The 14795-nt window shown below is 41.4% G+C and overlaps 2 protein-coding genes across 2 annotated transcripts in view; one reads left to right on the forward strand and one right to left on the reverse strand.

Annotated features, from left to right (window-relative positions):
* The window catches only part of mtor (mechanistic target of rapamycin kinase), an 87633-nt gene that overhangs the window by 25140 nt on the left and 47698 nt on the right, over positions 1 to 14795 (forward strand). The window contains exons 22-28 of the mRNA XM_083976314.1: positions 1116 to 1228; positions 1561 to 1723; positions 2219 to 2311; positions 2686 to 2832; positions 3498 to 3640; positions 5278 to 5440; positions 6804 to 6949. Coding sequence (XP_083832440.1) covers positions 1116 to 1228; positions 1561 to 1723; positions 2219 to 2311; positions 2686 to 2832; positions 3498 to 3640; positions 5278 to 5440; positions 6804 to 6949 — 968 coding nt within the window. The remainder of the gene's footprint in view (positions 1 to 1115; positions 1229 to 1560; positions 1724 to 2218; positions 2312 to 2685; positions 2833 to 3497; positions 3641 to 5277; positions 5441 to 6803; positions 6950 to 14795) is intronic.
* Positions 10193 to 13582, reverse strand: angptl7 (angiopoietin-like 7). The gene is made up of 5 exons (XM_083975165.1): positions 13027 to 13582; positions 11758 to 11858; positions 11473 to 11667; positions 11041 to 11236; positions 10193 to 10930 (listed from the first exon to the last, which is right to left on the reverse strand). Exons 1-5 carry the CDS (start codon positions 13385 to 13387, stop codon positions 10761 to 10763), a joined length of 1023 nt encoding a protein of 340 aa, XP_083831291.1. The 5' UTR covers positions 13388 to 13582; the 3' UTR covers positions 10193 to 10760.

Below are 14795 nucleotides of genomic sequence, written 5' to 3' on the forward strand. Positions count from 1 at the left end.
TTCAGCACTGAGGTAATTTAAATTTAAACGGGACTCAACATTTGTGCTGGCCTGCTAAACTAAATACAGACTAAAAAATTTTTTTTACATGGGGTATAGGAGCTTTCTTTTGTTCCAAATGGTATAATATTGGCCTTTAAAAATTCACTATTGGTTGATTCCTCTAAGTATATGGGTCAGTAACAAATAAGGGTTGGCAAGATGACTGGCAATTCAGAAATACTTTAAAAAAGTTTTAAAAGCATACATCAGATTAGTTAAAATGTAGAATGATCCAATTGAACCATTTTTTTTAAACAAAAGTAAGACTGAATGCCCCAACACTGCTCTTTTCTAAATAATGTGTGACAAATTGTGTAAGATTTGTCAAACATAGTGTTGCATTGCAAAAGTGAACTTATTCCACATTTGACTACATACAAGAAAATAAATCTGGACTCAGGGTTTTATGAAGAAATACCAGTTACACCACTTGACATTGGGTTGCATCATTGACCCATATGTGAAATGTAACGTGCATGTCCATATTGAAGGAGCATAACGTGCAACCTTACCCCCCTCATCCCTCCCCAGCTTCCTGTACAACCAAGAATTCTTTATATAAAAAGATACTTTCGTCCCTGAGGCACTGGAAGTTGGGTTTTGCATTTAGAAAAGAAAGAGCGTAAATAGATAAATGACAAAATAGGGGTTTAAGGGTTTAAAACAGATAAACTTCTCCAGGCTGTATAAGTGACAAATGTCACATTTGACATTGTGTATTATATGATTGCAGGCCCACCAGTGCTCCTACAGAGTGTGTTGTAGTGTGGAGTTTGTGTTTGAAATATACTATATTAGTGGCTCTAATCCAGTTAGTATTATATTTTATGGTCTGTGTGCTTTGAAGTGACACACAAGTGTGTTATCTGGTTCTTCACTCACTCATAGTAATGCAGACTTTTCCTGGAAGGGAACCATGTATGCCAGCACCTTGCTGAAACACAACACCATTGGGCTTTTCTGTTAGAATTCCTCAAGAAAACCATTTAGCCATAACAAGCTCATTAAACTGAACCCACTCTTGTTAAGTGTAGCAGTATGTGCAACCGAGCGCTCTGTGCTTTATTTTGCAGCTGCTGAACGCCATCCAGCTGTTTGGTGCCAATCTAGACGACTACCTCCACTTGCTGCTGCCTCCCATTGTCAAGCTGTTTGATGCTCCTGATGTGCCCCTGCAGGCCCGCAAGTCAGTACCACACTAGTTGTAGATCAAAATATTTGATTTACGTTTAAAATCTCTCCTCAGTTAAATCAATAGCGGATTTCAATAAGATGCATTAGCTCTTAATTCTGCTCCTAAAATATTGTAATTGGAATGGGTAGGTTTATTTACAGCACAACATTTTCATGTGCACTTTCTTTGATATAAAAGAATCTAGCTGTTAAATTCTTCAACCTGTCACATTTTAAAAAGTCCTTCAGAGCAGAAGCCCTGTCTCTGTTTGTCTCTGTGTCTCACTGATATTTAAGTGAAACTGATCATTCTCTGCTCATCTGTTTTTCCTTTGTATGGTTCAGGGTTGCCTTGGAGACACTTGACCGGCTGACAGAGTCCCTGGACTTCACAGACTATGCCTCGCGCATTATCCACCCCATTGTCCGGACACTTGACAGCACGCCTGAACTACGCTCCACCTCCATGGACACCCTGTCCTCGCTTGTGTTCCAACTGGGCAAGAAAGTAACTATCTCTGTCCCCAGGGCTCATTTTCGAAGTAGCTGTTATTCAGTAGACTACTTCCACCCTCCCTACTGCTGCCTTCACAGGAACAGCATTTCAGTCACCCCCCCCAACCCCCCCCACCCACCTCAGTTTTTATTACTTCCTGCCAGACTGTTGATGTCATCGGACGTTTGTCGGTGGGGGGTGGTGTTTATGAGAGTGGATGAGGTCACATTTTACCCCTCTCTTTCCTCCTGAGCCTTCCCCCTCCCTCATCCCGAAAAACCATCCTATAGTTTTGAGGCCTAACCTCAGCAGCCACCGGTCCACGTGCAGCCGCGTCTGGCAGCAAATGCACAGGGGGAGCTTTTGATCTGAGGCTCTTGGTGGTTAGATAGTCAGTTATTTGGCTCGTGATGAGGGGGAAAGAGGTAGCAGGGCTGAGCCACATAAAGCACACATACCACAAACACCCTTTTTATTTACTCTGCTTCCCTTTCCTCTTATTTTCAGTACCAGATCTTCATCCCCATGGTGAACAAAGTGATGCTGAAACACAGGATCAACCACCAGCGCTATGACATACTCATATGTCGCATTGTTAAGGTCAGTCTTTCTAACTATGTCCAACTTTTCTCAAATATATAATAAACAAGTCAAATACTTTGCACATTTCCAACAACATGAGCGTCTGTTTATTATATTCAGACTCTTGCTGAGTCAGGTGCAAACAGATTAATCCTCCATGACACAGAGCGACTGCACATGGTCAAGCAATAAATTACATAATAAATAAACAACAGTTTGGCTATGTGCAGTGCAGCATAAGCAATTCATTACCATGCTGTGTTTATCAACAGTTAACCCTCAGGAAGGAAATACACTTTTACATTCACAAAGCATGTTTTTTGATGCATGACTCAACAGTCTGTCTGTGTGTGGGCTGTGTGTGTGGCCTGTTGTGTTTGTGGTCATAACAGGGCTACACTCTAGCAGAGGAGGAGGAGAACCCTCTAATCTTCCAACATCGCCAGCTCCGTGGTAACCAAGGTGATGCCCTGGTCAGTGGTCCAGTGGAGGCGGGGCCTATGAAGAAGCTTCACGTCAGCACCACAGCCCTTCAGAAGGTCAGAGGGGCAAATTTAAACTGATTCATGCTCTCATGTAGAGAGTGGTGACACTTGAGAAATCCAGTATTTGTTTCACTGGCACCGCTGCCGAGGTTCAAATATCGTGTTCTGTAAACTGTCGTGTGCACAAGCATGAAGTTTACTGCTGGTGATGAAAGACAAACCAACAAACTAAACTGTTGATAGAATCGAGGAAAAGCCAGACAGATGAGAGCAGGAACATTAATGATTTTTGTACAGGGAGCACGTGGATCACTAAAAGGTTTTAAATTGGGAAATGATGTGAATCATGTGCCTGTGGCCCTCACAGACATCAGATATCAGCCCAGTCGAATACCAATGGGAGACTGACGCAGCACTCTCTCCACAAACATAACCAAAAAAACACATTAGGTTCCGTTTTGGAAGAACGATGTTCCATTCCATGGACCAGTAACAAATTTTTCAGTGCATCTCATCCAGATCACCCCTAACCACCACCACACACACACACACACACACACACACACACACACACACACACACACACACACACACACACACACACACACACACACACACACACACACACACACACACGCACGACCTGGTCTGTAGAAGCTCTTTTGCTCCCACGTAGTTCACAGTGACTTCAGAAATGAACGACTTCTGTCTCTCCACAGGCTTGGGGTGCAGCCAGGAAGGTGTCCAAAGATGACTGGCTGGAGTGGCTGAGGCGCTTGAGTGTTGTCTTGCTCAAGGAGTCTTCCTCTCCAGCCTTGCGATCATGCTGGTCACTGGCTCAGACATACATCCCTCTCGCCAGGTACACCACTGCTGTCACTGTACCTTCTGAGCTCACTTTTTCCTCCCCTTTCTTTTCTCATGACTTCAGCGCACCACATTCAAGATGGACCACAGCAGCTAAAAACATCTACATGCAGTGTCCTCAGAAAGTTATCTATTGTGTCGTATCATCTTCTTATCACTGCACTCAATGACAAAGGGAGAACGTCTTGCAAATTTATTTAAAATCAAAAACTGTAATCTTCCATTTACAAAAGTAAAAAGGAAACAAATAGCAATGAACTCTCTGTTGACCTCTGCAATAAATTGTGGTAAAGCATGGACCAGAGCAACAGTACAGAACCATTTGTAAAGCTTGAGTGCCCCCAGGAGAACTCAGGCCTCAATAATTGTGAAATAGAGGAGGTTTAAAGAACCATTAGGACTCTTCCTAGAGTTTCCTCTCCAGCCAAACTGAGCAAGTGGGTAAGACTGGGAGGCAACCAAGATCTCAACAGGGACTCTAACAGAGCTTCAGTGTTGTGCAGAGATGGGAGAACCTGCTGGAAATGCACGTCCATCTCCCCGCACTGCCTCGACCAGGAAAAAATAAAAGGCACATGAGACAACTGACTTTAAGGGCATGAGGGAAAATATTTAATGGTCTCATGAGAGAAAATTTGAACTGCACCAGGCACTGCTCCTCATCTGGCTAATACCATCCTTATGATGAGGATTGGTACAGGGAGAGGTCCTTGAGAAAAACGTATTTCAGAGTACAAACAGCCTGAAAATGAGGCCACAGTTCACCTATGAGCCCAACAATGACCTGAAGCAACCAGGCAAGACAACTCTGGAAAGGTTTCAGTGTTGAACCAGCCAAAGTCCAGACCTAACCCCATTGAACATGTGTAGAGAGACCTGAAGATTCACAAATGCCTCCCATTCAGTATCCTGGAGCTTGAAAGGATCTGCCAGCTGTAATGAGATAAATTACCCAAATGCAGCCGTGCAAGTCGAACTGAATCTGAAATTGCTGCCAAAGAAGCTTATACAAAGTCCTGAATTAGAGATCTAAATGCTTTTGTTAATGAGAGACTTCAGACTTTTGAAAAATGTGTTATTGAGTGTAGATAAAAGGGCAAAAGTTTTATCCATGATCAAATTAGATCAAATCTCCTACACAATAGTGTGAGAAAAGCAAAAAAAAAAAAAAAAAAGCTTCCTGTGAGGCCGCTGTAATCCCCCATATTAAAACAGAGACATAACAGAGTTTGAAGCTCTGTGTTTGTACTGTGCACCTCATGTGGCTGGAGAGCTGAGAGATTCAGACAGCCACCATTGAGCACAGCAGAGAAACGTATAGCTGGGCTCAGTGCAGGGCAGCTCAGTTACCACCATTTCACCAGCTACTTCTTTCCAGATGTGACCTACCATGAATATGAAGCAGATTGTTACTGAAAAATACAATACATGCTCTGTGATCAAAGTAATAAAACAACCCTGTACTTTGTTAGAAAGTAATCCTCCTTACAAGCTTTTCAATAATCTTGCTACTGATTGATTTGCGTGTCTCCCCAATTCTATAAGAGATCCACATTTTATTTGAAATATCTTATCAGACGTTGTGTGCTTTTGTTTGCATTAGTGCATAAATCCTATGTCTGTGGTTCACAGGGACCTGTTCAACGCAGCCTTCCTTTCCTGTTGGTCTGAGCTGAGCGAGGACCAGCAGGATGAGCTCATCCGCAGCATTGAATTAGCTCTCACATCCCAGGACATCGCTGAGGTCACACAGACTCTACTCAACCTGGCAGAGTTCATGGAACACAGTGACAAGGTTAGCAGTGAACTGTAGCAGCTACATTAAACTACAATCGCCCTGATACAGTTACACTTTGCACACATCATAGTTTATTAGGGTGTGCACTGCTCTATAGATCAGTAGCAGTTTCTAAAAACCAGGGTTTTATTGTCAGTAGTAGGCTTTACCTGCCTAGTAGAATATAAGCTCTAAATCTACAATGGTTAGATGTTACTGACAATATCAATGACTTGGCTATAACTTACATTTTTCAGCGTTTTACACAAACTCTCCGGCCCCCTTTCAGGAACAAAAAGTACATGCCCATTGAGTGTGCATGACATTATACAGTACCGACTCTTTGATGTTGAAATACCATTTCAAAATAGGCCATACTAAAATATGTCTCCAGCTGGCAAAGCAGCAGCCTTCAAACCTCATGTGTTTTAATGTTTTCTTGACCCACTTAATTTTATGTCTTCCACTGCAATCAACACACCTTCAGCTTCAGTTGTGCATGAAGGTATTTAATGCTTCGGATTCGTGCATCTGCCAGAAAAAGTCAAAACAAAGTTTATGACTGAGACTGAGAAACAGAACCTGCAGTTTATCTGTAACTGTTATCGACGCAAGAACAAAAGAAAACCACTCAAGTTTCCTCATTTTATATTTTGTGGAACCATGAAAGTCACCATTCAGTACAGTTGGGATATACCTGTGTTGTGGCAGCAGAAACTGCCAAAACAGCATAGTAAAAGGATGCTTGTTTTTGGATTCCAACAGGAAACAGTTAATAAACAGGTCCAGTATTGGAGGTGATCAGGAAACATTCAGAATGCTTTTATTTTCATTCGAATTAGAACAGGACTGTAGGAGATGACAGGTGTTGAAAGATTAACAGAGGAAGCCTTTCAAGTTAGCAATTCCTCTCCAGTCTGCTGTCTGACCACATGTGTTGAGCTAATTAGTGACGATACTGTTGCGTTGAGGGCAGAGACCGTCATGGTTGGGTCATAGTAATAATGGGTTTCAGCAGGGACCCCCCGCTATGAGGCGACAGGGGAAACACATAAAGTGTCCTGCTCCGAGCCAGTGGAAAGAAGAGCACGAGATGCCTTCTGCAGGCTTTCACACATCTTTTTGCAATTAGCTGCAAAGGAACATTAACACAAATCACTTAAATGCTACATCAATCTACCTTATTCCAGTAAGTAGCAAAAGAGTTATTGTAAGCTGAAATAAAAACGACCTGTGATATACAAGCAGTTCTGTTGATGCTTCAAACTGCACTAATTGCTGCTGGAGGACAGCAGAGGTCATAAGCAACTCTTCACTGAAGTTTCATTTCATCTTGAGAGAAACTCTGGTTGTTTTTAACACAATTTGTGTCCTGTTCCAGGGCCCTTTGCCTCTCAGGGATGATAATGGCATTGTGCTGCTCGGTGAGAGAGCTGCCAAGTGCCGTGCCTACGCCAAAGCTCTGCATTACAAAGAGCTGGAGTTCCAGAAAGGTCCTTCTCCCCTCATCCTGGAGTCTCTTATCAGGTAGGTTGCCTGAAAAACTATTAATGAGAAGCAACACAGCCTTTCTAAAGCATGCAGCTGAACTGAATCCATCTTCACAGAATTTGACCAAAAACATCAAAGCACACTTTTTTATTTCTTGACCTGAACTAAGCAAATAAGAAATTACTATTTGTTATTATTTTTTTGGACCAAAGAGGAAAAAAAACAATCTCTTTTAAACTTCAAGGTCATAATATAATTTGGGATCATTTGGAGAAAAGTAATTGATAATTTCTTTGCATTTCTTGATGTTGCTGATTCACCTTCATCACAAAAACTCGGTTTGACAGGTACCTCTGTGATTAATGGTTATTGCATTAGAAGTTATTGCCTAAGACAAACATTAAATTACCTTCTCAGAGTCAGTTCTTAAACTAATAAATATGCAAAGAAATGATCTTATACAAATCCTCCTGCCCCATAACCCTTTGATATCTTCTGTCATCTTTTCCATCCCCTTTTCTCATCCTTCTTTATTTCTGTGTTTCTGGCATGGCACGGAGAAATCTGTTTTCCAGGCATTTAATTGGACGCTTGCCTCCTTTTCATCTACGAGTGTCTGGACTTGTGTTTCTCAGGGGCCTGTTTTCAATTTCTCAGGAGCCTTGATGATGATGAATGATGGGAGCCGGCACTCTGGTGTTTTCAATATCCCCATCTGGTTCTCACCTCTCTAGGATTTCCCATAAAAGATCTAGAGGCTGGTGTGCAAAAAAGCACAAAGCAAACCTGGCTCTACTGAGTCGTGGCTGTATTAGAAAAAAAAAGTGCTTGTATCTAATGCACACTTTTTGATGACGAAGAGGCGTCGTCACTGGTAGTGGTACCTGATGAGTCATGGTATTTGTATTGTGATTATTTCAGGAGTCATTCCTTGTATTCTCTCATATGGATCTTGAGTTAAAATCCAGGGTATTAAACCTGAATAAGTGACGTAGTCGTAATAGTACAAATTTTATGAGTTGTAACTGGGATGAATAACGTGTGATGGATTTTTTGAAAATCAAAAGAATTAGTTTGTGGCCTGAGTATATTCTCAGACCCTACTTTGGATTTCACCAGGGAACTGGTCATATTTTCCGCATTATTACCAACAACAGAGGAACACTGTTAATTGAGCATTTGGCTTTTGGGATTATTATGCAGTGGCTTTAAATAGACTTATTCTTGTGGAAATTTTTGTTAAATCTGACAATATATTAAAGAGGGTTAATGATGTGGGTAAAAGATGTGTGTGATGAAGGTGTGCCTATAAAAGTAAAGGATATCTATGCATTCAGTTGTTTCATCGCCAGTAGTAGTAGAAGCTGGACATTGCTGCATCTGCACTTTGTGTTAATGGTAAATGTACAGCCATATTGTCATGGAAATGTTTGGAAATGGAATTTTAAATTAAGTTAAGGATGTTCAGATATAACGGGGCTGCAAACTGTTAAGCAAAATCTCATCTCGTGTCTCCCCTTCAGTCAAGATCAAGATTCTTTATTTGTCACATGCATAGTTAAAGTGTACACTTACAACAAGCAGTGAAATTAAGTCCTGATTACACCCCCCAGACTGTGCTGTCCCTCATATAAAAACATGTTAAAAGAAATTGTAAATATAAATAACATTAGATAATATAACAACAACAAGATAAGGTTAGAAAATAATTTCATTAGTGCAGCAAGTAGGCATTTCAGTATAAAAACATCCAAGTTTAAAATGCAGATCTCAGTATAAAAACATCCAAGTTTAAAAAGCAGATCAAGTGCAAACCAAAGGGCATAAAGTGCAGAGGGCAAAAGGGTTAAAGAGATAGGGAGATGCTCATGGCATGTTCTGATTCAGGAGCCTGACAGCTTGTGGATAGAAACTTCTTTTCAGTCTCTCTGTCTTCGCTGCAATGCTCCTGAACCTTGTGCCTGATTTCAAGAGCTGAAACAGCCCATTGCAGGGGTGGAATGGATCCTTTAAAATCCTGACAGCCCTACTCCAGCATCTCTTCTCATAGGTTTCCTGCAGGGATGGAAGGGCTGATTTGCAGCATCGCTCTGCTGCACGTACCACTCATAGTGTGACTTTAGTGCATAATTTTATTTAACCCATACACTGCTTAAAGGGAGTCAGTGTATGAGTAGAAGGGGCAGACACACAAGCAGGGGAACTTGTACGATGTAATGAAGTCCAATACTGTGATATATGACCTCTGTGGTAACAATGTTGTACTTTTCATGTCAGAGAAAAATAAGTGCTCACCTCACACAATATACATACTGTAGTAGTGTATAGGTGTAATTATAATACGTGTTTTTTTAATATATAAATAAGAAGCTGTAAAAAAATTCCATACCATACCATTCCATACATTATATACACACGGTAAATATAATATTATTACTCAGGCTGAAATGAGCCCATTAAAATATGTTGACGGCCTTTTAGATTCCTTGGGTTTAAATTTTCCCTGGCTAAAAATATTGTTAAGTTCCACTCACAGAAGTTATGTTTCCTTAGCGAGGCATGCTACATCTGCAGAGACATAAAGGTTTATGTCTATAGTCAGCTACATCACCTACAACAGGCTTCAAATAGTAGCATTCACACTCAGGGTCTCCTGTTGTTGAGGAGGCATGTTTCAATACTAGAAGCCCTTGAAATAGAAATAGAAAGTCGTTTGTCACTGTCTCTTTCTGTCTTTTGTAAGTGCCCTTCATTCTACTGTGGCTATTTCTTTTTAAAGGAAAGGGATAAATGCTCTGCTTTAATTAGATGTTCACCCTGACTAACTTGTCACTTTGTAAAAGGAGTAGAATCCCACTAAGCCAAGCACTGAGCATGTATAGGCAGTGTCTGTAGGTATTTGAATGCTCTAAGGAATTCTGTTGGTTCAAAGCAAAATGGTGTTATTGTTGTCAGAGTAGTAAACCTGGAGGCATTTGACTCGATGGCAGAATGGAGTGCGTGTGTGGTCTCCATTCCTGCATTTGGTTTAACTGTCCTGGGACCTTTGGCCAGGCCGTCAGGAGGTGATCCCTGGAGTCAGAGGTCAGTGGCTCCAGAGAAATTTGTCGCTATTATTGGAATGGACACAAGACCTTGATTTCCTTTTAGACCTCCATTGATTTTCTTACAGCTCTGTTATTTAGCCAGTGAAGTGTGGAGAATGGTACAATGAAGAAGCAGACACATTCATTATCCACTGTGTTTCTTTTAAAAAATATGTTTATTTTCTATCACACAAAACAACAAAATCACAGACCTGTACACATTTTACAAATTACACATTTCCATCATCAATGGTTAATGTTTTACAATAAAATACAGCGTAATTCATACAAAATACCTTTGGTTTTTGGTCCCATTCCAGCAACTCACAAAGATCCTTTTATTTTAATTCATTCCTACCAGTCCTCAGTGATTTAAACCCCAAACCAGACCAGTCTGGACTGACTCCCGTTTCTACCCATAAACAGCCTGTGTTAACTATAAAATACATCCTAGTGCTTTCAAGACAAATGAGAGAAGGAATCAAAATCTAGATACCCATATGGGACAGTGGTAAAGAGCATCTATCAAAGCTTTTAAAAAATAAAATATTTTTAAATACATAAACAAACTACAATTTACAATCAAACACGGCACAAACATTACACATTCATCTGACTGAAACTTAACCAGACCATCACAAACAACAATTTTCATTCCTTTCGCAGTCGAGAGAAAGCTACAATGTGGTTGAACAGGTATTAGTGAGATCTCTCAGCATTCATGCTCATGATCAGGACGCAGGAGAAACAGTCGAAGGAACTCATGGCTGAAAACTCACAGGCCGGACCTTCATCTCCACTTTCTTGAGGGAGTAGTTGGGTCCGTGCCAGCCGTACCAAGTGATCCCATCTGTGTTCTTCGTGTGCTCACCGTAGCGGTAAAAAACGCCATTCAAGTTAGAGTCAGTGCAGCAGTTGTACCAATAACCACCTGAAAGGAGACGAGGGGAAAAGATTCAGATTTATTGTTAGTTTGAGGGAAAATTCTTGTCTGTCAATGGCTACATGGTTAGTTATATACAGTTTGCCTTTGTTGTTTACCTTTGCGCAGGGAAGCACAGTCATCCACACATTTGTCATTGTCCTTGTTCATGGTGCTGAAGTTGGTGTTGTTGTGGTAGCGCAGCGAGTCCCCAGCGTTCCCACTGTAGTTGGCCAGGAAGAGCTTGTAGCTGTTAAGCTCATTACCCACCGTGAAAAAGCCGTACTGAGCGTAGCGTGTCTGTCCTGCCCAGTCCTGCATTGGAAAACGCATATAACATGATTAAGAGAGGGACAATTATAGACTTGAGAATATTAGCCCTCACAGTTTACCCGGCTTCTCTAAAGGTTTGATTTATAAATAATTTTCTTATGCTCAGTTCCCGTAGGAATAAATTGCTCCAGTAGGTTTTGGCCAGGAAACAGTTCATACTCGTGCTCTTTAGAGTTTGTGCCCAAACCTGCATGTGTGCTGTGTTTTCTAATACATACCTCCATCTCAATCCTGAGCACAGTGGGCTGCCTTGTTAGGCGGAAGATGTTGTCATTGCCCAGCCAGAAGTCTCCACGGATGGATCCAAATCCACTTTTGTACTGCTTCCAGTCACGGTTGAATGACGTGATGCCGATCTTGCGCCTTTGGATTAGAGTCCAACCTCCTCCATTGGTCTCCATATCACAGTGGACCTGAAAGCATTCGTCAATATTTAATACAATGCAGAGAGAAAAAGAGCACAGAGAGGACACCGTGTACATAAAGACTCTAGGAGAACTTACGCTCAGCTCAGGTGTACCCAGAAACTCATCTTTAGGCAGTTTGTACTCGCCAGAGATCTTGTAGTTCTTGGTGAAGAGTGATGCACAGTCATAGATGGCATCTGGAAAAAAGAACATCTAAAGTTATGCTTAAACCATATGCAGTTTCATGAGCAGCACTTATGATCTGAATGTCATAAATACTATAAATAAAACGTCTTCGTGGATGATTGAAGAATTGTACAGATGAAAAAATGTTCTTTTTCTTCAACCAAGAGCAATATACATTAAAACCAGAGTAAGATATGCAAGGCAGATTTTTGCACAGTTCCACTATTTCACTGTAACAGTATGGTCAAGCCATTAATAGGACTATGAGATCACAATGGAGCAGTGAGCCCAGTACTTAAATAGTCTGTTTAGAAAAAAAAGAGAGACAGGGAGAGAGATGGAAACCTTCCACTTCTTCTAATCTTTGCATCCCTTCCTGTTCTGTTCTCCTGTCTGTAATTTACTCCAGTTTTAAAAAGGTCTCTGTTTTCCTTTTGCCAGTGACATAAATGTGGCCCTGTTAGACCACACAGTGGAGGTAGTGAAATAATAAACTACGTCATGCCTGTTTAACCTCTCTGCACCAGCCAGTGCTGATTAGTGGCGCATTTGAGTGGAGGTGAATGTTGGAATTGATATGGCTTTGATGGAGCTGTTTATTGACAGCCCTGCACAGGAGCCTCCACAGCTCCAAATGAATGCCTTTGACTGCTGCTGCAGCTCACTGTAATCTACCTCTCAGCCCATTCACAGGAGCAATGTGGAAGGCTGATTACAGTTTTTACTGCTAAAATAAACACATAGTGCAGCATGGACAAAAATATTTGACCTATTTGAGAACTGTTTTGTAAAAATAAGGTGTTTGTATTCCAGTGCAATGAGCCATTTCTCAGCTTGTTGTTATCAGTGACAAACTGAGTTCTCTTATATAATTTAATAATACAAGAATGAGACAAGCTGAAATGGCTTCTTAACTAAAAGGCACGTTTAAGGCTCAGTCATATCAAAAATCTATGTCCATCTGTGGATGTCATTTAAATACCTGGAGCAGAGCAAAGTTCCCAAAAGGCAAGAGAAAGTAAGGGGCAGATATGCCCACAGTTTTACCACGTGGGCACTTGACAAACTCATTGAGCAACACATGTCAAATTAAACCATATTCCTGTAATTTGTTTGAGAGATTATTACACTAACAACCCACTTCAGCCAGTATATGATTAACAGAGTGGTAATGCTCACCTGATGAGGTCTGGGGGGCAGACTGTAGAGTTTGTAGCTGCATGATCTCCACACGGTTGTTGATCTCTGAGTACTTGCTCTCTGCCTCCGTGACCCGTGCTTCCTGCTGCCGGTTCTGCTTGTCCAGCTCCATTATTTGCCTCACAACGCTCATCAGGTCTGTCTCCTGCTTGCGACTCACCTCCTCGAGGAGACTGGTCAGATTGGCCACCTGTACCTTGAGGGAGCGCACCTCATCGCAGCACTGACCCTTGGCAGCCTTCACGGGTGCCAGTCTCTTCTTAGGATTCTGGGCCCATGTCCCTGCTAACAGGAGCAGTGTGACCCCCAGAGCCACTACGCTGAAGTTTACCTTTGCCATTTTTAAAAAAAATATAAAAGCTCTAAGTTTTTTCTACACAATCTCAAGGTTGTTTTGCTTTTGGTGATAAGAAGTCGTCGATCCCTGTCGAAGTTCTTTGCTAGAAGTTTAAAGTGGATTCAGGCTGTCGCTGACCAGTCAAGTTGGAGCTCTCTGCTGACCAACGGCTCACCAAGGCTGCTTCTTATTTCCTCAGTGAAACCCTCCTCTGCCTGAGCATCTTAAATATTTTGCATGTGGGTCCTCCCCCTGTCTGCCGGTGCACACCAGTCACCATTGTGACCCTCTGAAACCATCTGGGTGGAGGACCTCCTCCCCACCCCACCCCACACCCCCACCCCATCCACCTCTCTACCTCCCCCCTCATCGTACTTTCACTCATTCCACAGAAATTTCGCCCACGTTTTTCTCCACTGTGTTGAAGATTTCTGGGCAGTGATGCTTTATTTTTTTTTGGGACTCTGACTGGAAGGGCAACAAAAGGTGCTGAGGAAACAAAATAAAGGCTACTGTCTGGACTTGTTGCACCACCAGTATGTGCCCCTCTGTGAAAATGCAAACTCTGAAATGCTTTGTATTTAACTTACTTATTAAGCTATACAGAAACATCGTTAAAAAAACTTTTGAATACTGGTTTTGGGTGGTGGTATGTAATTTTCTCCCTTCCCTGCACAATTACTTTGTTAATAACAGATTTTACTACATCCTTGAGGCAAACCATTTCTTCAGTAAATTCAGTCTTTACATGCCGAGAGATGCGTGAAGTCACTAAGTACTCTTAATTGCAGGTTAAGTGTTCTATTGATGCTCTCTTTTCTGGCAGATGATGAAGCAGGCATGTTTTCCCCTCAGCGTTTTAGCTTCAAATATCAGGAGAAGAAAGTTTAGTGAAACCTTAAGGATAAAAACCAGTTTGCATGAAGTGGAAAGACTTTTCAGCCGGAGAATTTAAATGTGTTGCCTACATATGTAAAAGCTTTACACATGTTTAACTGATATAATGTTACCCATTAGAGACCAGGGCAACAAATTGAAGTGATATTCACATGAGTCTTATGAATAGCAGATGGAGTCGACTTTTGTTATAGGACAGAGATTTTCAGGTTGTGTTACCAGTGCAAAAATTTGATTTTGAAAATCCTTAAGCAGTACAGGAAACACTATAATTACCCAGATATTCTCCTGCTAGATGTGAGTAACAGAGCTGAAAAGATCAGTTAATGCATCAGTTAATCACTTAATGATTTTACCCCAGGTCTGTGTGTCCGTCTGAATTAGGAATAATGTAGTTCCACAGAATGGTCTGTATCACCTTACATGGACTAATTCGCTCGGTAATTTTTGTATCATGCTACACTTGATTTATAGAGGAAACACTACTGAATGGAAGCACTCAGAGGCTTTTAAT

The sequence above is a fragment of the Trachurus trachurus genome (genome assembly GCF_905171665.1).
Source record: "Trachurus trachurus genome assembly, chromosome: 7".
In the NCBI taxonomy this organism is placed as follows: Eukaryota; Metazoa; Chordata; class Actinopteri; order Carangiformes; family Carangidae; genus Trachurus; species Trachurus trachurus.

Excerpts from the sequence above, each read along its gene's own strand:
- angptl7 (XM_083975165.1), bottom strand. The coding sequence starts at position 13,387 with ATGGCAAAGGTAAACTTCAGCGTAGTGGCTCTGGGGGTCACACTGCTC. Across the intron at positions 11,859-13,026 it reads TGCCCCCCAGACCTCATCAG|ATGCCATCTATGACTGTGCA; the intron begins GTGAGCATTACC and ends TCTTTTTTCCAG. Across the intron at positions 11,237-11,472 it reads TGCTCAGGATTGAGATGGAG|GACTGGGCAGGACAGACACG; the intron begins GTATGTATTAGA and ends TTTCCAATGCAG.